This window comes from Chiloscyllium punctatum, chromosome 17 (assembly GCF_047496795.1).
Source record: "Chiloscyllium punctatum isolate Juve2018m chromosome 17, sChiPun1.3, whole genome shotgun sequence".
NCBI lineage: Eukaryota > Metazoa > Chordata > Chondrichthyes > Orectolobiformes > Hemiscylliidae > Chiloscyllium > Chiloscyllium punctatum.
This window is the reverse complement of record NC_092755.1, coordinates 52867828-52891224: the sequence shown is the minus strand read 5'-3', so window position 1 is coordinate 52891224 and position 23397 is coordinate 52867828. Positions and strand designations below refer to the sequence as shown.

Sequence of the window (23397 nt, the reverse complement as noted above, 5' to 3'; positions counted from 1 at the left end):
GGTTCTCCAACCCATGATTCACCACCCTGACTTGGAAATATATTGCCATTCCTTCACTGTCGCTGAGTCAAAATTCTGGAACTCCCTCCCTAAGGGCATTGTGTGTCTACCTACTGCATGGTCAGCATTCATAGCATTTTATGAATTATTTACTATTTGCTGAGAAGCCAATAATAGTTATTTCAGTGGGATGGTCATCCTAATTTACATGTGAAATTCAAAAATCAAAGGACATTTTTAATTTGAAATCAGCACTTTGCATATGTGAATCTCTGCTATACAAAGGCAAGTTTCTTGTCTCTTATATAATATGGAACTAAACCACATCCATAAGGGATCCTATCCAATTCTCCATCCAACATTTCAACTCTTCCTGAAATTATCTTTTTAAAAATCCAACATGGCATTGTGCCTTGCCAAGTTTTCACATATTCAGTCTGCTCACTAGGAGTTTCCAAGATTTCACTCCCGGTGCTTTTTTGCAACACTTTTTTAAAAAAACCTTCATTCACAGGATGTGGGTGTCACTGGCTAGGCCAACACTTATTGCCCTGAGAGCAGTTAAGAGTCAACCACGTTGCTGTGGATCTAGAGTCATATGTAGGCCAGACCAGGTAAAGCTGGCCATTTCCTTCCATAAAGACATTAGTGAACTTGATTGTTTTTTCCACTGTCATCACTGCACTCTTAATTTCAGGTTTTTACTGGATTCAAATTCCACCATCCGCCAGGTGGAAGATGAATTCTGGCCATTTGACCATTTGCTAGGCTTCTGGATTAACAGTCCAGCAATAATACCACCAGGGCAGTCACCTTCCCTTAATGACCTTAATGGTGCTGGACCAGAAAAGGAAAGCATGTGAGTCCTCTTTGTCATTCCTAATCTCCATCCAGTGAATCCTATTAGACAGATTTCAAGGGTGGATGCTCGCTGAAGACAGGCATTTAGCAGTCAGAAAAATAGAGAAAATGAGGACTATCCCATGGAAGAAGTTCAGTTAAACTGACAAAGACAGAATTCGTCACAATTTCAATAAATGGCTGCACAGCCTAGGGAATTCACCCTATGTAGCTGCTTGAAAATAACAGCTGAGAGAGAGATTATTCCTTCACATCCACTCAGGTGTGAGTGGCCTTATATCATGAAAGCTTCCTCGACCATAAGAAGCTGGACTGAGATTCTATTTCAAAGGTGGAAGCCTGTCATCATCTCTTGTTATCACAACCATTTGCCCATAAATTGGGTGACTCTAATACATGAAGGTGTCGCATTTTCTCAGAGTACTACCTCACCAGTAGAAACTCGAGTCTTTATCTTTCATGACTGTTGGTGATGGAGGTGGGTGAATGATCAGTTGATATCCACGATATCACATTCATGCTGGAAGACCGAGGGCACTTGTGACAAAAAGCTATCCAAACACACCTTTCTGTTTTCAAAGTCATCCAGTATTCCCTTAATAGATACATTCCAGGCTAACGCAACTCTCTCCTCCTCATCTTTATATTCATTGTAGATCCAATTTCCCCTTGTGCTCGAGTGCTGAACTGAACTAGATGTAGTTTGTTCAGAAGCCTACTGTGGTGACATCTTCACAAGATGGCAACTTCTTTCATGAAAGTAATTGGATCAGGGGCCCTGACATCTTGAACCATTAAAAATATACCACTAAAAATATCCTTTGATCCTTTAATTCATGTTTGCACCATGTATGAAGAAAGTGTTGTTGATAATAGGCTTGGAAAATAGTCCAAGGGAACAGTCAGTAGATGAGCAGTGGCCAGATATTCAGACAGATATTCCATAATGCTCTGTTATTCCGACCAAAACAAAAGGACTTCATGAGAAGGATGAACCAGCCATAGTTAACAAAGGTGGTCAAGGAGAACAAAGAGGTAAAAGCTAGAATCAAAGGATCTTTACACTGCAGAAGGAGACCATTCAACCCATCAAGTCTGCACCCATCCTCCAAAGGGCATCCCAGCCCCCACATTTACAATAGTCAAACCATCCAGCCTATAAATCTTTCAAATTTGAGAGAAAACCGGAGTCATTCCTGAGGAAAGATTTATGCTTGGAACGTCGACTCTCCTGCTCGTCGGATACTGCCTGACTAGCTATGCTTTTTGACTCTGATCTCCGGCATCTCCAGTCCTCACTTTCTCCCAGGGAACTGGAGCACCCAGCAGAATCTCACACAGACATAGGGAGAATGTGCAAACTCCACACAGGCAATCACTTGAGACTGGAATTGAACTCAGATCTCCAGTACTGAGAGGCCAGTGTGGCACGCTCATAATATGTAGACCAGGTAGACATGAAGATTGGAATTTTTTTTTAGGAACCAGCAGTGGGTGACTGAAAAGCTATTGAACAGGGAGAAAATTAATTATAAAAATAAATTAGCAGGATATATGGAAACAAACAGCCAGATCTTCCACAAGAATATGAAGAGTGTAGCTAAAGAAAGTGTGGAGGATGTAACTGAGGAATTGATAAAAGTACACAGAGAAATGGCGGATAATTTAAACCAATATTTTGTGTTAGTCTTTGTGGAGCAAGACACTAAAAACATCCCAAAGGTAGCAGATAAGCAAGGTGCAATAGGAGGAAAGATCTTGTATTCGATTACATGATTCTTGTTTAAAACCAAGGTGCAAAGGAATTTCTTTTCGAGTCATACAGCAAGGGAACAGATCCTTTGGTCCAACCAGTCCATGCTCACCAAACTAAACTGGTTCCACCTGCCTATCCCTCCAAACATTTCTTATTCATGTCCTTATCTAAATGTTTTTTAAGCGTTGTAACTGTACCCGCATCCACCACTTCCCCTGGAGGTTTATTCCATACACAAATTGTGTGGTGAATATCTAGAATCCTTTACCACTGAGAGTCGCTGAGGCTAGGACACTGAAAGTAATTAAAAGTGGAAGTAGGTAGATTTTGAAATAGCAAAGATATGAGGTTTACGAGGATCTGGCTGAAAACGGAATTGAGATCTGGGACAGATCATCTATGATCTTATAAGGCAGGCTCAAGGGGCTGAATGGCTACTTCTGCTAATATTTCTTATCACTAATGTTTTCAAGTAATCGTTATTCTCCTCCTCTTTCTCCGCCAGCCCTCCATCATGAAAGGTCATTGGCCCTGAGCATTAACCGTGTTACTCTCTCTGGATATGATGCTAGGTGCATTAGCAGCATTTTCTGGATTTATTGAAGGTGATTTGCAAGTAAACATAAGGTGCAACAAGAGATGGGCAACCTTCACAGACCCCAGAGGCTTGCTAAAATCCACCTTTAAGAACTAGACCAGAAGTAGAGCTGTTAAAATTCCTCAAACATAAATCTATCAAGATGAGAGAAGCAACACTCCAGACTCCAAGTACCACAGCTAATCCAAGGGGTGCCTCACTCGTTAACAGTGCTGCCTCACAACACTAGGGACCTAGGTTCAACCCCACCTTCTAGTGACTGTCTGTGTGCAGTTTGCACATTTTCTCTGTGAGTGTGTGTGTTTCTTCCCACAATCCAAAGACTGTTTGAATTTGTGTATCGCTGGACATCGGAGTGCATCTGGGAAAATTAACAAACAGTGAAATTCACAACTAATCTTGGAGGAACTGTTGGGCAAAGTTCACAGCACAGAATCAGATAAGTTAATCATTGTTTTAAGTCTGTCCAAGAGAAAGGCTGCAGTAGTGAGTATAGTGGATTCTTTCTTGATTATATGTTTTTGGAGATAAGTATCTTGATTAAACTTAAAATATAAGCCATAGCTATTAATTTAACCTGGGGCAGTGTTTGTAGAGGAATAAGACAGTGTTGTTTTCTGGGTCTGTAGATTGTGAAGGAGCAAAAATGGCCTTTGCAGTGATATGTACTTCTTGTCAGATGTGGGAGGTTGAAGAGAGTTTGAGGAATACTGCGGATTATATCTGCCATAAATGCTGTTGGATGCGAATCATATCAGATCGAGTGGATTGGTTGGAGAGACAGATAGAAGTGATGAGGAATTTGCAACAGCAACAGTATGTGATGGATGGCAGTTATAGAAAGGGGTGAAAGTCTCAGATACAGTCACATAGATGGGTTAACTTGAGGAAGGGTGAGAGAGGTCGACACCTCGGGCAGGAGTCTTTTGTGGATATACCCATTTCAAACAGGTATGCTGTTTTGGCAAATGTTGGGGGTGATGGATACTCAGGGGAAAGTAGCACGAACAGCCAAGTTCCTGGTATTGAGACTGGCTCTAATGCAACGAGGGGTACGTCGGCTTCCAACAGATCAATTGTGTTCGGGGATTCTGTAGTCCGAGTACAGACAGATGTTTCTGTGGCCAGCAGAGAAAAAGCAGAATGGTGTGTTGTTTCCCTGGTGCCGGGATCAAGGGTGTCTCAGAGAGGGTGCAAAATGTTCTCAAGGGGGAGAGGGACCAGCAAGAGGTCATTGTCCACATTGGAACCAACGATATAGGAAGGGAAAAGGTTGAGATTCTGAAGGGAGATTACACATGGTTAGGCAGGAATTTAAAAAGGAGGTCCTCAAGGGTAGTAGTATCTGAATTACTCCCAGTGCTACGAACTAGTGAAGGCAGGAATAGGAGGATAGAGCAGATGAATGCATGGCTGAGGAGCTGGTGTATGGGAGAAGGATTCACATTTTTGGATCATTGGAATCTCTTTTGGGGTAGAAGTGACCTGTATAAGAAGGACAGATTGCACCTAAAATGGAAGTGGACTAATATACTGGCAGGGAAATTTGCTAGAATTGCTTGGGAGGATTTAAACTAGTAAGGAGGCGGGGTGGGACCCAGGGAGATAGTGAGGAAAGAGATCGATCTGAGACGGGTACAGCTGAGAACAGAAGTGAATCAAACAGTCAGGACAGGCAGGGACAAGGTAGGACTAATAAATTAAACTGCATTTATTTCAATGCAAGAGGCCTAACAGGGAAGGCAGATTAACTCAGGGCATGGTTAGGAACATGGGACTAGGATATCATAGCAATTACGGAAACATGGCTCAGGGACGGGCAGGACTAGCAGCTTAATGTTCCAGGATACAAATGCTACAGGAAGGATAGAAAGGGAGGCAAGAGAGAAGGGGGATTAGCATTTTTGATAAGGGATAGCATTACAGCTGTGCTGAGGGAGGATAATCCTGGAAATACATCCAGGGAGGTTATTTGGGTAGAACTGAGAAATAAGAAAGGAATGATCACCTTACTGGGGATTGTATTATAGAGCCCCCAATAGTCAGAGGGAAATTGAGAAACAAACTTGTAAGGAGATCTCAGCTATCTGTCAGAATAATAGGGTAGTTATGGTAGGGGATTTTAACTTTCCAAACATCGACTGCCATAGTGTTAAAGGTTTAGATGGAGAGGAATTTCTTAAGTGTGCACAAGACAATTTTCTGATTCAGTATGTGGATGTACCTACGAGAGAAGGTGCAAAATGTGACCTACTCTTGGGAAATAAGGCAGGGCAGGTGACTGAGGTGTCAGTGGGGGAGCACTTTGGGGCCAGCGACCATAATTCTATTAATTTTAAAATAGTGATGGAAAAGGGTAGACCAGATCTAAAAGTTGAAGTTCTAAATTGAAGAAAGGCCAATTTTGATGGTACTAGGCAAGAACTTTCAAAAGCTGATTGGAGGCAGATGTTCACAGGTAAAGGGACGGTTGGAAAATAGGAAGCCTTCAGAAATGAGATAACAAGAATCTAGAGAAAGTATATTCCTGTCAGGGTGAAAGGGAAGGCTGTTAGGTATAGGGAATACTAGACGACTAAAGAAATTGAGGGTTTGGTTAAGAAAAAGAAGGAAGCATATGTCAGGTATAGACAGGATAGTTCGAGTGAATCCTTAGAAGAGTATAAAGGAAGTAGGAGTATACTTAAGAGGGAAATCAGGAGGGAAAAACGGGGACATGAGATAGCTTTGGCAAATAGAATTAAGGAGAATCCAAAGGGTTTTACAAATATATTAAGGACAAAGGGTAACTAGGGAGAGAATAGGGCCTCTCAAAGATCAGCAAGGTGGCCTTTGTGTGGAGCCACAGAAAATGGGGGAGATACTAAATGAATATTTTGCATCAGTATTTATTGTGGAAAAGGATATGGAAGATATAGACTGTAGGGAAAAAGATGGTGACATCTTGCAAAATGTCCAGATTACAGAGGAGGAAGTGCTGGATGTCTTGAAATGGTTAAAAGTGGATAAATCCCCAGGACCTGATCAGGTGTACCTGAGAACTCTGTGGGAAGCTAGAGAAGTGATTGCTGGGCCTCTTGCTGAGATATATGTATCATCGATAGCCACAGGTGAGGTGCCGGAAGACTGGAGGTTGGCAAACGTGGTGCCACTGTTTAAGAAGGGCGGTAAAGACAAGCCAGGGAATTTTGACATAATGATCCTGACCTCGGTGGTGGGCAAGTTGTTGGAGGGAATCCTGAGGGACAGGAAGTACATGTACTTGGAAAGGCAAGGACTGATTAGGGATAGTCAACATGGCTTTGTGCATGGGAAATCATGTCTCACAAACTTGATTGAGTTTTTTTAAGAAGTAACAAAGAAGATTGATAAGGGCAGAGCAGTAGATGTGATATATATGGACTTCAGTAAGGCGTTCGACAAGGTTCCCCATGGGAGACTGATTAGCAAGGTTAGATCTCATGGAATACAGAGAGAACTAGCCATTTGGATACAGAACTGGCTCAAAGGTTGAAGACAGAGGGTGGTGGTGGAGGGTTGTTTTTCAGACTGGAGGCCTGTGACCAGTGGAGTGCCACAAGGATCGGTGCTGGGCCCTCTACTTTTTGTCATTTACAAAAATGATTTGGATGTGAGCATAATAGGTACAGTAAATTGAAGGTGTAGAAGACAGCGCAGAGATTGCAACAGGATCTGGACCAGATGGGCCAATGGGCTGAGAAGTGGCAGATGGAGTTTAATTCAGATAAATGCATGGTGCTACATTTTGGGAAAGCAAACACTTAATGGAAAGGTCTGAGGGAGTGTTGCTGAACAAAGAGACCTCCGATTGCAGGTTCATTGCTCCTTGAAAGTGGAGTCGCAGGTAGATAGGATAGTGAAGAAGGCGTTTGGAATGCTTTCCTTTATTGGTCAGAATATTGAGTACAGGAGTTGGGAGGTCATGTTGCGGCTGTACAGGACATTGGTTAGGCCACTGTTGGAATATTGTATGCAATTCTGGTCTCCTTCCTATCGGAAAGATGTTGTGAAACTTGAAAGGGTTCAGAAAATATTTACAAGAATGTTGCCAGGGTTGGAGGATCTGAGCTACAGAGAGAGGCTGAACTGGCTGGGGCTGTTTTCCCTGGAGCGTCGGAGGCTGAGGGGTAACCTTATGGAGGTTTACAAAATTATGAAGGGACTGGATAGGATAAATAGACAAAGTCTTTTCCTTGGGGTTGGGGAGTCCAGAACTAGAGGGCATAGGTTTAGGGTGAGAGGGGAAAGATATAAAAGAGACCTAAGGGGCAACTTTTTCACGCAGAGGGTGGTACGTGAATGAGCTGCCAGAGGATGTGGTGGAGGCTGGTACGATTGCAACATTTAAGAGGCATTTGGATGGGTTTTGAATAGGAAGGGTTTGGAGGGATATGGTCCGGGTGCTGGCAGTTGGGACTAGATTGGGTTGGGATATCTGATCGGCCTGGACGGGTTAGACCAAAGGGTCTGTTTCCATGCTGTACATTTCTATGACTCAATGTGTAGGTTATGTGGTTTGGCCATGCTAAATTGCCTATGGTGTCCAGGGATGTGCAGGCTACATGGATTAACCATGGGCAATGCAGAGTCTGGGTGAGATGTCTTTCGCAGGGCTGGTGAGGACTTAATGAGCTGAATGGCCTGCTTCCACACTGTAGGGATTCTATAATCCAGTCCTGGCTTGCTATTTAATGAATGGACATACAGCAGATGTTGGGTGTTACAAACATTACTTTTATAACTGCCAGTTCAGAGGCATTAACACAATAAACTATATCCAATTATACTTTATTCCATTAAACACACCAAGCATTTACATTTTGGATTTTTCCAACCCACTTACGCTGAATATTTCAGCTCTCTTCTTCCAGATGAGTGCAAATTCCCCCGATCTTTCACAATGACCACTGCAGCATATACAGAATATACTCAAGCAACCAAAAACAAACTTGGCTCTGCTAGAAACAAGTCATTCATTCTGTCCATCCTGCTCTGCCATTTACTTAGATCTAGCCAGTCATCAAAGCCAATGGCACATTCCCACTCTATCTCCATATCTCTTGATGTAATTCTCACATTAGTCTTAGCTGTGGGATTGTCATATTTCTCTATAAGGTCTGACCACAGGTCTTTAGGAATTCCAGAATCACACAGCAAACCTAACCCTTCAAGCTCTGCCAGGGTTCACTTGGAAGCTGACACAATGCCAGCCAATGGTCTCAAAACCCTGAGGAATTGGCTTTTTTTTATATATATTCTTCCAAGGGATGTTGGCATTGTTGAATAGACCAGCATTTATCACCCATCCCTATCAGCCAGCGCGAGGGACCCGGGTTCAATTCCAGCCTTGCATGACTGTGTGGAGTTTGCACATTCTCCCCATGTTTGTGTGGGTTTCCTCCGGGTGCTCCGGTTTCCTCTCACACTCCAAAGATGTACAGGTCAGGTGGATTGGCCATGCAAAATTGCTCATAGTGATAGGTGCATGAGGAGGGGAATGGATCTGGGTGGGTTGCTCTTTGGAGGGTCGGTGTGGACTTGTTGGGTTAAAGGGCCTGTTTCCGCAATGTAAGTAATCTAAATCTAAATCTAACTGGCCAAAGAGCAGTTAACAGCCAACCACATTGGAATATGGAGTCAGATATAGGCCAGACAAGGTAAGGATAATATAGTTCCTTCACTTATGGACATTAGTGAACCACAATTGACAGTGCTTACATGGTCCTCATTATAGCTTCGTACCGAATTCTCATTTCACCATTTGCCATGGTGGAATTTTGATACCATGCCTCCAGAACATTAACCTAAGTGACCACTATATCATCACCACCTGCAAAGTGTTTTTTTAAACCATTTTAACTCTGTCATCATCCTCCTACTGAAGCAGTTTTGGAAATCCAGGAAACCTCCACTGTCTGCAGTCTTATTTTTGAAATTTAAATGAATTTCAAAGTAAAAACATGCAGCATTTTTTTTTGGTGGGGGAGATAACTAGTCAGTCTTGCATATAAAGCTCATCTCTAGTTTCCCTTAAGAGGCTTTTGGTGAAAGTAGTCCCACAACATTGCTAAATAGTGAGTTCCAGGTTTTGACCATCTGGTTGGTGGAGGTCAAAGATGTAACATAACTTGCACATAACTTTCATAACATGACCACATATTTGAGGAAATTTCTGAAGAAGGGACACTGAACCTGAAATACTGTTATCTCTCCACAGATGCTACCAGATCTGCTGAGTTTCTCCAATTATTTCTGTATTTGTTAACTTTTGAGGAAACTTGGTAAGTTGCAACAATGCAACTCATGCAGTATACATTGTATGTGCAGAATAAAGATGGAATAAATATTACTTACAATAACATTACAGTACTTCTAAATTTAATGTCTCAACTATAAAGTCTTATTGAATGCTTTCAATTACTTCTAAAGGTACTCAGCATTTCTTCTTTATCTTTCTAGAATATAAACCTTTCTCCTGAGATTTTCAAAGTACTGCTGCTCAGGAGATTCTCAAACTAACTGCCTTTTTCACAAAATCATAAAACTGTCCTTTGCTGAATAGGTTCCCTGTATTTTCATCCCTGAGAAAAAGAGTCACAGGACATTTGTAATAACCTTCTGCTCACATTCAAATGAGAATAAGTAATTAAATGCAAACTGAACTAATCACATAAGTCTATTAGAATTTGAAAATATATCTTTCTTGTTTGCCTATTGAACCTCTTTGCTTCACAGCTGTAGTTTCTCGAGTCTTCCACATAACTAGAGATCCATTTCACTGATGTCATTATTAAACCTCACCTCTGCACCTTCTCTAATGCCTTACATCCTTCCCAAAGTGTACTGTAAAGTTGGACTTTATTGGCATCTAGCTAGACTGCCATTGTGATGAATATTAATAATAAATTATTATTGAGGACCTTGGTTTCAAAATTAGAGGGGAATAGATCTTTGGTCTTCAGTTCTGTGAAGGCGATATTTTTTAAAGAGGTCAGAAACTGATTTTCTTTACCAGTGGGTCAAAACAGCATTTCCAAGAAATTATTTTATTTGAGCTAAATGAGTAGAAAAATTACCTGGTTAGATAATTGCTGATGTGTTTATTAGATTGTGCTTTTACAACCCAGATAAAGAGAGACAGCAGAGGCTTGAAGGAGGGTCAGTCCAGAGAAAAAGAACCTAACAAGCAGTTGGGCTGTTTATCAGCTTAAAGTCTTCAAAGCAAGCATTGAAGTTTCCCATTTACGTTCAACAGAAAAATCAGTGAATTAATTTATGTCTATGTGCCTCAGGGAGAAACAGAGAGAATCACATCTGCTCAATGTGCTGTAATTCACTGATAGAATACGCTTGCAACTTCATCAGTTGGGAAAGAGTTGAGCGTCTGTAAAGGATGTTGCTGGGATAAAGGGCTGAAGTTCTTTCATCTTAAGATTTTTTTCAAGTTGTTATAGCTTTATTTTTTATCTTCCCCTTTTGTGTGTAATAAACTTCCCTAGTCTTTTGGTAAAAGCACATTGACGGCCTCTTGTGAATATGTTCAGCAACTGACCACCCCAGTAACCACATTACAAAAGTAAAAGCTATGGTCTAGCATGACAGGTGTTGCAGTGAGATCTGACTTGTCCATTGTTACCTTTAGCTTTCACTGGAGCACAGGGGGTTGAGAGGTGACATCATAGACGTTTATAAAATCATGATGGTTATAGATAGTGTTAATGGCAGGTATCTTTTCCCAAGGATGGGGGATTTCAAGACTAGGGGGCACATTTTTAAGGTGAGAGAGATTTTAAAAAAAGGCTTGAGGGGCAATTTTTTTTACACAGAGGATGGTTCATGTGTGGAATGAACTTCCTGAGGAAATGGTTGACGTGGGCACAAGGACAATGCTTAAAAGACATTTGGAAAACTACTTGAATAGGAAAGGTTTGGAGGGATATGGGCAATGAGCAGCCAGGTGGGACAAGTTTAGTTTGGGATTATGCTCGACATGGACTGGTTGGATCAAAGGGTTTTTTTTCCATGCTGTATGACTCTATGACTCTGTGATGTTTCTCCATTGAAGTGATGGAGGCGGGGGCAATTACGACATTTAAAAGACATTTGGACAGGTACATGGATATGAAAGGTTTAGAGGGATATGGGCCAAACACAAGCAAATGGGACTGGTTCAGCTCAGGGCCATGCTGAATGACTCTATGACTCTATCTGGTTGTCTGCTGACCCAAAATCTTATGTAAGCATTTTTTCACTGTCTGTATTTGGAAGGTGAACCTCTGCCTATAACCATGATTGGAGTGGTATATGTGGGTGGACATAGTTGATATTTAGAGAAGCTTAGAATATTTGGAGGTCCTCTTTTTTTTATCTCAAATGTCAGGATGGTGAAGCACCAGTTGGGAAGCCCATTGTCCAAATGTTACAGAAGTATTAATACAAGAAATGTTATCACAAAGAGCAGAGTGAGAAAGAAAATTTAAGAAATAGACATAAAATCCCACTGCAAAACTTTAATTTTATTTCCTAACCCTGACTGCCCATTATACGAATGAGATGCACTGAACACTAATGCTGGAAAATTAAGCATCAAGTTAATCATATTATTATGGTCTTTTAATCTTATTGATAGTAATCTGATAGCAAATTGGCCTTCACTTCAAAATATTTGGACAGGAGAGTTAAAGTGATACAACCACTTGGGGACACGATGGCACAAGACCCCTCTCAGTTAGTTAAATACATCCTCTGTGAACTGGGAAGAATCCGCAAGCAAATCTACCCTCTGACACTGTCATCATGCAAAAAATCAGATATAACCTATGCTCTGCTCTCATGCATTCAGCTCAAACCCATTATCTCAATGCAGCAGCCTCTCACAGCCAATTGTACAATCCACATGAATACACCTGAAAGTCAATTATTCAACGCCTATCAAACCAGCACTGAGCTGTCCACATCCATCAAACCAGCATCCGACCGTGCATCGAGCCAACATCCAGATAACCCTCCCAGAACAATGACTGCATCAAATTAACTGCTTCACAAAGATATTGCACATATGCTTCTTCCTGTATGATCAGTCAACCAATCAAAATGCATTAACTCATGACGGGATGAGCTGAATAATCTAACACACTGAAGCATGGGGAGGCACAGCACTGTCATTCAAATTTAACTTGTTCAATGTTGTATCGTGTTGCTCTAAAATAACTGCACCAGATGGTCAGGATTCTAATTGTTGGAATCATCCAGGACTTAAAAGGGTGTTTTAAGAGTATTAGAATTCAAACACTTTGATATACCAAATCATTAAAATGGCATCCATCATCCATTCAGTTGGAGATAGCACTGACCACAACAATATTCATGTTGACAGTTGAATTGGTGACTGATTTCACATATTACACTCTCAGCAAAAGCCAGCCACTGCCCGCAAAAAGAGGTAAATGCCTCAATTAGAGATAAAAACAAATGTATTCTTGCCATACACTGAGATGTACATTTTATTTTTCCATCCAATCTTCTTCCCCACCACGTTTAGTTCATTCATAGGGGCCTATGAACAGGGGGAGAGATTTGAGAGCCTGGCTATTGTCTATCTTTTCGATCTTACCACCTCCACCAATACCCACTCTCCTCTAACCCCCCCATACTCTCTCTATGGTAACTCAGACAAGTAAAATCTGGTATTACTGGCAGTCCCTGATTTATGATTGGCCAATTTATGAACAAACATATTTATGAACGAGATCCCATAAAGGGGCATATTAATATTAATTATAAAGATCCAACATGCAAACATTTGCTCATTTTTATGAATGGTTATTTTATATTGTAGAGTACCATATTGTGCTCTGATGTGTGTACAAACTGACTTACAATTGTACTCAAGATCAGAACGTATTCATAACCTACGACTGCCTGAAGCAGGATTTTCAACAGGTTCATATACAAGCCCAATATTGTCCTCACTTGGGGCCTGGTTTTATGCAGATAAATACGCATTTCTTTAATGTGGATCATTTTACACCTGCAACAAATATACCGTTAAAGCTCAAAATTTCATTCAGAAGAATAGACTTTCACTCAACACAGAAGTCATTCATTGCTAAGTCATTGTCCTTAGTATCTGTTATAGCAGGTCCAAATCACCACTTTTATTTTAGAACACACTCAGATTTAGAAGACATTCACAGCCAGCAATGCTAGAGATAGTCAAAGCACATGCTGTGGTTTGCATTCCTTAGTTTTCTTTTCAAGGAACAGGTCAGTGATCTGGAATAAGAAGCTACAACTTCCATATTAAGTATGGAAGACTAGGAACCTCATATTCAATATATTGATTTGGACAACAGTCAGACAACTGGTGACCCACATCCATGAACACCAACTAGCAACCAAATCACACAAACAACTCAAACTGCTATCCATATACATGGACAACAAGAATCATGAGTTTGACAACACAGTGATACTAGGACAGGCCAAACAAAGAACAGCAAGGGAATTTTTGGAAGCAGAGTGCTCACCCTCGGACTCCATCAATAAACACATTGACCTGGACCCAATGTACAAACTGCTACAATGGGAAACCAGAACCAACACCCACCGGAAACAGCTCAAACAGAATTCACCGCAGAACAGTACACCAGCGCTTCATAAGAGGCAACACAGCACTGATGATGTCACCTAGAAAGGGGACAAAATGTCTGCCAACAAACCTACCAGTTCGCCCAACAGACCAACAACGAATTAATTTGGTCATCTTCTGAACACACTTTCTGCGCTCATCAAGTCCTGGGGCAACTGAATGTAGAGTCCCTGGCTCAGAATCAAAGATTCAACCCATTAGGCTATAAGCAAACCAAGCATCCAATCTAAGATGAGGCTGTCATGGAGGAATAAGAACACAAGTGTGATAACAAATTAACTCACCCCTGCTTCCTCATGCATACAGCACAGAACCGGACCCTTCAGTCCTAGTCCCATTTGCCAGCACTTGGCCCATGTCCATCTAAACCCTTCCGATTCATATACCCATCCAGATGCCTTTTAAATGTTGTACTTGTACCAGCCTCCATCACTCTCTCTGGCAGCCTGTTCCATACATCTGCATGAAAAAGTTACCCCTCAGGTCCTTTTTAAATCTTTCCCCTCTCACCTTAAACCTAGTTTTGGTAAACCACCCCCAACTCACCCTAGGAAAGAGACCTTGTCTATTCACCTTATCCATGCCACTCATGATTTTATAAACCTCTCTCAGGTCACCCGTCAACCTCTGATGCTCCATGGAAAATAGCCCCAGCCGACCTTTCTAAATCTTTTCTGCACTCTCTCAAATTTAACAATATCCTTCCTATGGAAGGGCGACCAGAATTGCATGCAATATTCTAAAAGCAGCCTCATCAATGTCCTCTATAGCTGCAACATGATGGCTCAATTCCTATACCTAATGTTCTGATTGATGAAGGCAAGCATGCCACCATATAGATTCATAACCAGATCTGAAAGCATGAGAGGATGGCAGTGCTGTGTGTGACACAAGATCCATTGACATTTTCATTTAAGCAGAGAGAATCCAAAATCAATAAGTTCTGGCAATTAAAATGCAGTTATCACTCGATGAAGCTTCAATTACTAATTTATTCGCTTGTCCAAGGATCTGTGACCTGCCCATCCCCCACTCCGCCACTAATCTATTTCCACTGATACCTCACCAATGTGAATGTGCTCCAACTGTCTGGATGAGGAGATGGAGGGGCAGGGAGGAGGGCTGAACAACAGCTACACCCTGGGAAATACCCCTTTGTTCAGCAAAATGAAATATTTCATAGAATCCCTACCTTGTGGAAATAGGCCACAGGATCCCACAAGTCCACACTAACCCTCTGAAGAGTAACCCACCCAGACCCCTACCCCACATTTACACCTAACTAATGCACCTAACCTATACATCCCTGAACACTTTGGGCAATTTAACATGTCCAATTCATCTAACCTGCACATCTGTGGATTGTGGGAGGAAACCTATGCAGACATGGGGAGGATGCACAAATTCTGTACAGAGAGTCACTCAAAGCTGGCATCACACCCAGGTCCCTGGTGCTATGAGGCAGCAGTGCTAACCACTGAGCCATTGTGCTGCCTCTAAGGTAAATTCACCAGTGACTTCACTGAGACCAAAACAGAATTCTATCTCTTAAAAGTAGCTGTAGAGGGACAGAAAAAATTTCATGTGCCATTCACTTGTCTTTATATAGGGCCTTTAATAAAGCAATAAAATATTCAGGTTTGTTCACAGCAGCACAAACAGATAAAATCTGAAGCACAGACGGAAAAAACATATATATAGGGCTAAGCCCAAATATGCAATTCTTTCAGGTCACACAGGTTTAACAGCCCATTCAAAACGTGTATCTAATCTGCTCTCATCATGCCAATTCAGCATTACATTCTATTTAAACATTCCCTCCTCTGCAAAGCATGCAGAAGCCTTCAATCATTTGGTGTGCGCTAGGCCTCACCCTTGCTGTAGTGCTGCAGGCCGAATTCCTCCTCATTTCACTGGTGAATGACTCAGTCCGATCAGCAGCCTGTACCTGTGTGTACACAATTCGCAAGTCAGACAGCCATCTGGATGAAGTTGTCAAAAACACTCTGGAGACATGCTGGGATCCTAAATATCCTTACTATGTCTTCATTATTCTATTGTTAATATAAATAGGGAATACCTCATTAGCTTGGCCTGGATGCATTTGCAGAAATCCTTATTTTCACCATGTACTTCCTAACTTACTACGCCACAAACACCTAAAGGGACAGTCTAAAGGAAAGTCAAAGATGACTTTGTAACATTCAACAGAAAATCGCCTCCATTTTGTTCTGGCAATCAGAGTCTGATGGCAGAGGTGCAGTAGATAAAAGATGAGGGCAAAAGGTAACTTCAACAAATCATGAAGACTGGAAGATCTACAGTTTTTAGTTTAGTAGCTGGGTTGCATGAAAACACATCACCATGTTTGAGTTAATACAAATTGAACTACTAAGGAATTCACACGCAAGGAAACTTTCCACCCATCCAATAAAACTTCCCCATAAAGGACGGACATACTTAGTAAGACCAAAGGGCTTACTTTGGTACTGAACCCAGCATTCTGTAGATCTCCCAATGCAATTTTACTGTAAGGTGCATGGAAACCCAGGCACAATGTGAGGTACTCAGCCTGGTTTTCGCATTGAGTTTTCCCAACACCTACCTTGTTAGTCAGTTTGGGAAGACATGAGACAGAGTATTAATTAAGCAAGTTGCAGCATGGGAGGCTCAGTGGTTAGCAATGCTGCCCCACAGCACCAGGGACCTGGGTTCAACTCCAGCCTTGGGTGACTGTGTGTGGAGTTTGTACATTTGCCCTGTGTCTGTGCGGGTTTCTTCCCACAATCCAAAGATGTGCAGTTTAGGTGGATTGGCCATGCTAAATTGCCCACAGTGTCAAGATTAGTATGATAAGTGGGTGCCTGTGTGGATGGGGTGTTGGGTCTGGATGAGATGCATTTGGAAGATCACTGCAGGCTCCACGGATGGAGTGGCTCTTCCACAATGTAGGGATGGTATGATTCTTTGACATCTTGCGACTGCCTAGCAAGAATCACACTACGCTCTTGTGAAACCAACATCAAGATGGGCCTCACTTCACTCATTCGACCACATATCTCGTCATAGCCTGTGTCACGCAGACTCTTACAAGGTTCCATCCATGGAATCATACAGCACCAAAAGAGACCATGTACTTATCTCTCAAGGAACTGTCTAAACAATCTCATGTCCCTGCCCTTTCCCATAACAATTTGGTACTGTTACAGTCATTTACCTAATCCCCTTCTTATAATTACTACTGAATCCACTTCAAGTAGTAAATTGTCAAAAATAAGAACTTTTATACAAAAGATAATTTTCCTTATTGGTGTTTTGGGCAGTGTTTTAATATCTGTTTCCTCTCTCAACCCTCCTGGCAGTCAAAACAGTTTCTCTCTCTTGACTTCGATTGAATCCTATCTTAACCCAATGGTTGCAATTTCTCTAGTTTCCACAATTGTTGACCCTCTTCCTGGGTATCATTCAAGCAAATCTTCTTCATAGACTCTCCAAGGGCTTGACATCTTTTTTTAAACTCTGGTGTCTTGAATAGTTGATGCCTAGCCAGACATTAATAAAAATTTCACATAATCTCCTTGCTTATATAAAACCAGCACTGCCACTTAAGAGCACAAAACAATAATCCAGCTCTAACTGAAGTGAAAGCATTACACAGCCATTTTATAATGCAATTATAATCTTTTCTAAAAACAGGAGCGATCTTAGCTAATAACTGAAGCAAGGTAGGGAGAAAACACCTCTGCTAGCATTAACTAGTCAATCTGTTTACTTTCCCCAGGTTACCCTTTAAAACCAACCTCTCACTGTCAATGAGAAACACCAGCAAGGTTGGTTCCAGCTCTGTTTTATGCAGGTTTTATCCCTCCCTGCCCAAGCTGTAATCAATATAAATGCATTCTTCCAATCACAGAAAGATGGATGATCAGGAATGAGCATAAAAAGAGGAAGAAAAACACCTCTACAACATATTCGCCAAAAACGGATACCCCCGCAATTTCATCAACAGATGCCTAAGGGAAAGACAATGGAATGAGGACATGCCACAACCCATAGGGCTAGCCACTTTACCATACATCAAGAACATTTCTGAACTGACAGCCAGACTACTATGACCACTAGGACTCATAACAGCACACAAACCAACAGCCACTCTCAGACAACAACTCACCAGGACAAAGGACCCGATACCCAGCATGAGCAAAACCAACGTAGTATACAAAAGCCCATGCAAGGACTGCACAAAACACTACATAGGACAAACAGGAAGACAGCTAACGATCCGGATCCATGAACACCAATTAGCCACAAAACAACATGACCAGCTATCCTTAGTAGCCACACACACAGATGGCAAGCAACATGAGTTTGACTGGGACAACACTACTATTATAGGTCAAGCCAAACAGAGAACAGCCAGGGAATTCCTAGAGGCATGGCACTCATCCACAGATTCAATCAATAAGCACATCAACCTGGACACAATATACCGGCCACTGTAGCGGACAGCTGGAACTGACAACTGGAAGTGGCAGATTCAAACCACTACAAATGCCGGAGGAAAGATCACAGAAGCGCTTCACAGGAGGCTCCCACGCACTGAGGACGTCACGTAGACAGGGACGAAACATCTGCAACACAAATTCCCAGCTCGGCGAACAGAACCACAACAACAAGCATCCGAGCCACAAATCTTCGCACAAACTTTGATGACCTAGTACCATCTGCCAGCATTTGGTCCATATCTCTCTCAATCTTTCCTATTCATATAACCATCCAGATGCCTTTTAAATGTTGTAATTGTACCAGCCTCCACCACTTCCTCTGGCAGCTCCTTCCATACATGCACCATACTCTGCGTGAAGATGCTACCCCTCAGGTCCCTTTTGAGTCTTTCTCCTCTCATCTTAAACCTCTGCCCTTGGGTTTGGATTCCCCTACCCCAGGGAAAAGACCTTGGCTGTTCACCCCGTCCATGTCCCTCATGATTTTGTAAACCTCTGTAAGGTCACCACATCAGCCTCCGATGCTCCAGGGGAAAAAAACCCAGCCCATTCAGCCTTTCCCTATATCTCAAACTCTCCACTCCCAGAAACATCCTTGTAAATCTTTTCTCAACCCTTTCAAATTTACCAACATCTTTCCTATAGCATGGCAACCAGAATTGTATGCAGTATTCTAAAAATGGTGTTGTGATGTTGGTTAAGGAATGTTGGCCATGTTGCCAGGAAAAACATCCTGGTCTTCTTTAAAAATAATACCATAGCATACTTTATGGCTACCTGTGTTTCATGTGATGTGTATGAAATGGCTTCTGCATCGTTTTTCCATCAAAGTTACTGAAAGTCCCATGACAATGGCAAACCATAAGACACGGTAATGTCACAAGGTATTTCTTCAAACAATGTGACAATCTGAGCTACTTCATCGACTACCTTCCCTCTATCAGAACATCAGAATTGGGGATTTTCGCTAATGGTTGTGCAATGTTCAGCACCATTCACAACCCTTCAGATATTGAAGCAGTCCATGTGCAAATGCAGCAAGATCCAGGCTTGGGCTGAAAACTGGCAAGTAACATTTGCATCATATAAATGCCAGATAATGACCAGCTGAAACAAAAGAGAATCAAACCATCATTCCTTGACACTCAATTATGTTACGATCGCAGAATTCCTCACTACCAACATCCTGGGGGTTACTATTGACCAGAAACTGAACTGGACCAGCCATATAAATACAGTGGCCAGAAGAGCAAGCCAGAGGTTCGGAATACTGTGGTGAGTAACTTACCTCCTGACTCCCCGAAACTTGTCCACCATCTATAAGGCACAGTTCAGGAATGTGATGGAATACTCCCCACTTGCCTGGATGAGTGCAGTTCCAATAATACTCAAGAAGCATGACACCATCCAGGCCAAAGCAAACCATTTGCCTGGCACCACATGCGCGAGCATTCACTCCCTCCATAAGTCAGGACTGACAGCATATGTCATCTAAGAGAGGAACTCCAGAAATTCAACATAGCTCCTTAGACCACTCAAACCATGACCACTTCCACCTAGAAGGACAAGTAGCAGGTACATGGGAACAAATATACCTGCAAGTTCCCCTCCAAGCTACTCACCATCCTGACTTGGCACAGAGAGTCATACAGTTATTGAGTCATAAAGTCCTACAGCACAGAGATAGGCTTTTTGGCCCAAACTGGTCCTTATCAACCAAAACGCCCATTCATGCTACCCCCATTTCCTTGCATTTGATACATATCCTTCTGAACATTTCCTATCCATGTATTTGTCCAAATGCCATTTAAATATTGTTAATGTACTCACCTCAACCACTTCCGCTGGCAGCTCATTCCATATGCGTACCACCCACTGTGTTAGAAAGTTGCCAATCAGAATCCCTTTTATTCTTTCTCCTCCAACTTTAATCTGATGCCCTCTCAACCTCAATTCCCCAAACCTGGGGAAAAGACTGAGTGCATTAACCCTATCCATGCCTCTCATGGTCTTATACACTTCTATAAGATCCCCCTTCAATTTCCTACACTCTAAAGAAAAATATTTTAGCTTGTCCAACCTCTCCCTATAACTCAAACCCTTGGGTCCTGGCAATATCCTTGTAAATTTCTTCTACCCTCTTTTCAGTTGTGACAAAAACTGAACACAATACTCCAAGTATGGCCTCACCAATGTCCCATACAACTGCATTCATAACTTCCCAACTTCTATACTCACTGCCCTGACTGATGAAGGCCAGTGTGCTAAAAGCCTTCTTCACTGTGCTGTCTACCTGTGACTCCACTTTCAGAGAACTGTGCACCTGAACTCCAAGATCCCTCTGTTCCGCTACACTCCTTCATGCCTACCATTCACCATGAAACTCATTCCTTGATTTGACCTGAAGTGCACGCTTATCTATATTAAGTTGGGCAATTCTCAGCCCATTTCCCCAGCTGATCAAGGTCCTGCTGCAATTTCTGAGGAGCAGGAGAATCGGTGTTTTGGGCATAAACCCTTCATTAGCAATGAGGCTTGTGGGCCGGGGGGCTGAGAGATAAATGAGAAGGGGTGGGGTAGAGGGGAGGTAGCTGAGAATGTGATAGATAGATGAAGGCAAGGGAGAAGGTGATAGGTCAAAGGGAAAGTTGGAGCAGAAGGGTGATGGACAGGACAAGAGGGCGGTGTTGGGTTAGAGGCTTGGAACTGGGACAATGTGAGGGGAGGGGAAATGAGAAAACTAGAGTATAAAGAAAGTAGGAGTATACTTAAGAGGGAAATCAGGAGGGAAAAACGGGGACATGAGATAGCTTTGGCAAATAGAATTAAGGAGAATCCAAAGGGTTTTACAAATATATTAAGGACAAAAGGGTAACTAGGGAGAGAATATGGCCTCTCAAAGATTAGCAAGGCAGCCTTTGTGTGGAGCCACAGAAAATGGGAGAGATACTAAATGAATATTTTGCATCAGTATTTGCTGTGGAAAAGGATATGGAAGATATAGACTGTAGTGAAATAGATGGTGACATCTTGCAAAATGTCCAGATTACAGAGGAGGAAGTGCTGCATGTCTTGAAACGGTTAAAAGTGGATATATCCCCAGGACCTGATCAGGTGTATCCGAGCACTCTGTGGGAAGCTAGAGAAGTGATTGCTGGGTCTCTTGCTGAGATATGTGATTCATTGATAGTCACAGGTGAGGTGCCGGAAGACTGGAGGTTGGCAAACGTGGTGCCACTGTTTAAGAAGGGCGGTAAAGACAAGCCAGGGAACTATAGACCGGTGAGCCTGACCTCAGTGGTGGGCAAGTTGTTGGAGGGAGCCCTGAGGGATAGGATGTACATGTATTTGGAAAGGGAAGGACTGATTTGAGATAGTCAACATGGCTTTGTGCATGGGAAATCATGTCTCACAACCTTGATTAAGCTTTTTGAAGACGTAACAAAGAAGATTGATGAGGGCAGAGCAGTAGATGTGATCTATACGGACTTCAGTAAGGTGTTCAACAAGGTTCCCCATGGGAAACTGATTAGCAAGGTTAGATCTCATGGAATAAAGGAAGAACTAGCCATTTCGATACAGAACTCACTCAAAGGTAGAAGACAGAGGGTGGTGGTGGAGGTTTGTTTTTCAGACTGGAGGCCTGTGACCAGTGGAGTGCCACAAGGATCGGTGCTGGTCCTCTACCTTTTGTCATTTACATAAATGATTTGGATGCGAGCATAAGAGGTACAGTTAGTAAGTTTGCAAATCACACCAAAATTGGAGGTGTAGTGGACAGCGAAGAGGGTTACCTCAGATTACAACAGGATCTGGACCAGATGGGCTAATGGGCTGAGAAGTGGCAGATGGAGTTTAATTCAGATAAATGCGATGTGCTGCTTTTGGGAAAGCAAATCTTAGCAGGACTTATACACTTAATGGTAAGGTCCTAGGGAGTGCTGCTGAACAAAGAGACCCATGAGTGCAGGTTCATAGCTCCTTGAAAGTGGAGTCGCAGGTAGACAGGATAGTGAAGAAGGCGTTTGGCATGCTTTCCTTTATTGGTCAGAGTATTGAGTACAGGAGTTGGGAGGTCATGTTGCGGCTGTACAGGACATTGGTTAGGCCACTGTTGGAATATTGCGTGCAATTCTGGTCTCCTTCCTATCGGAAAGATGTTGTGAAACTTGAAAGGGTTCAGAAAATATTTACAAGGATGTTGCCAGGGTTGGAGGATCTGAGCTACAGAGAGAGGCTGAACTGGCTGGGGCTGTTTTCCCTGGAGCATCGGAGACAGGGGTAACCTTATAGAGGTTTACAAAATTATGAGGGGCATGGATAGGATAAATAGACAAAGTCTTTTCCCTGGGGTGGGGGAGTCCAGAACTAGAGGGCATAGGTTTAAGGTGAGAGGGGAAAGATATAAAAGAGATCTAAGGGGCAACTTTTTCACGCAGAGGGTGGTACATGTATGGAATCAGCTGCCAGAGGATGTGGTGGAGGCTGGTACAATTGCAACATTTAAGAGTCATTTGAATGGGTATATGAATAGGAAGGGTTTAGAGGGATATGGTCCGGGTGCTGGCAGGTGGGACATGATTGGGTTGGGATATCTGGTTGGCATAGACAGGTTGGACCGAAGGGTCTGTTGCCATGCTGTACATCTCTACGACTCTCTGACTCTATGGTGAAATGCACATTGATCTCGTGAGGTTGCATGGTCCCAAGGTAGAATATGAGGCGTTCTTCCTCCAGGCATCGGGTGGTAAGGGTTTGGTGATGGAGAAGGCCCAGGACCTGCTTGTCCATGGCAGAGTAAGGGAGGAGAGTTGAAGTGTTCAGCCACAGGGTGGTGAGGTTGGCTAATGCAGGTGTCCCAAAGATGTTCTCTGAAATGGTCTGCAAGTTGATGTCCTGTCTCTCGGATAGAAAGGAAACCACATCAGGTGCAACAGATATAGTAGATGACATTGGTGGAGGTGCAGGTAAATTTCTGTCAGATGTGGAAGGATCCTTTGAGGCC

General features: G+C 42.5%; 1 protein-coding gene across 2 annotated transcripts in view; it reads right to left on the bottom strand.

Annotated features, from left to right (window-relative positions):
* Window positions 1-23397, bottom strand: part of septin5a (septin 5a) — a 128193-nt gene that overhangs the window by 79594 nt on the left and 25202 nt on the right. The window contains exon 2 of one of the 2 annotated variants that reach the window (XM_072587137.1): window positions 15761-15835. The exons of the other annotated variant lie outside the window; for it this stretch is intronic. Coding sequence (XP_072443238.1) covers window positions 15761-15796 — 36 coding nt within the window. The 5' untranslated portion in view covers window positions 15797-15835. The remainder of the gene's footprint in view (window positions 1-15760; window positions 15836-23397) is intronic. 2 annotated transcript variants of the gene reach the window in all.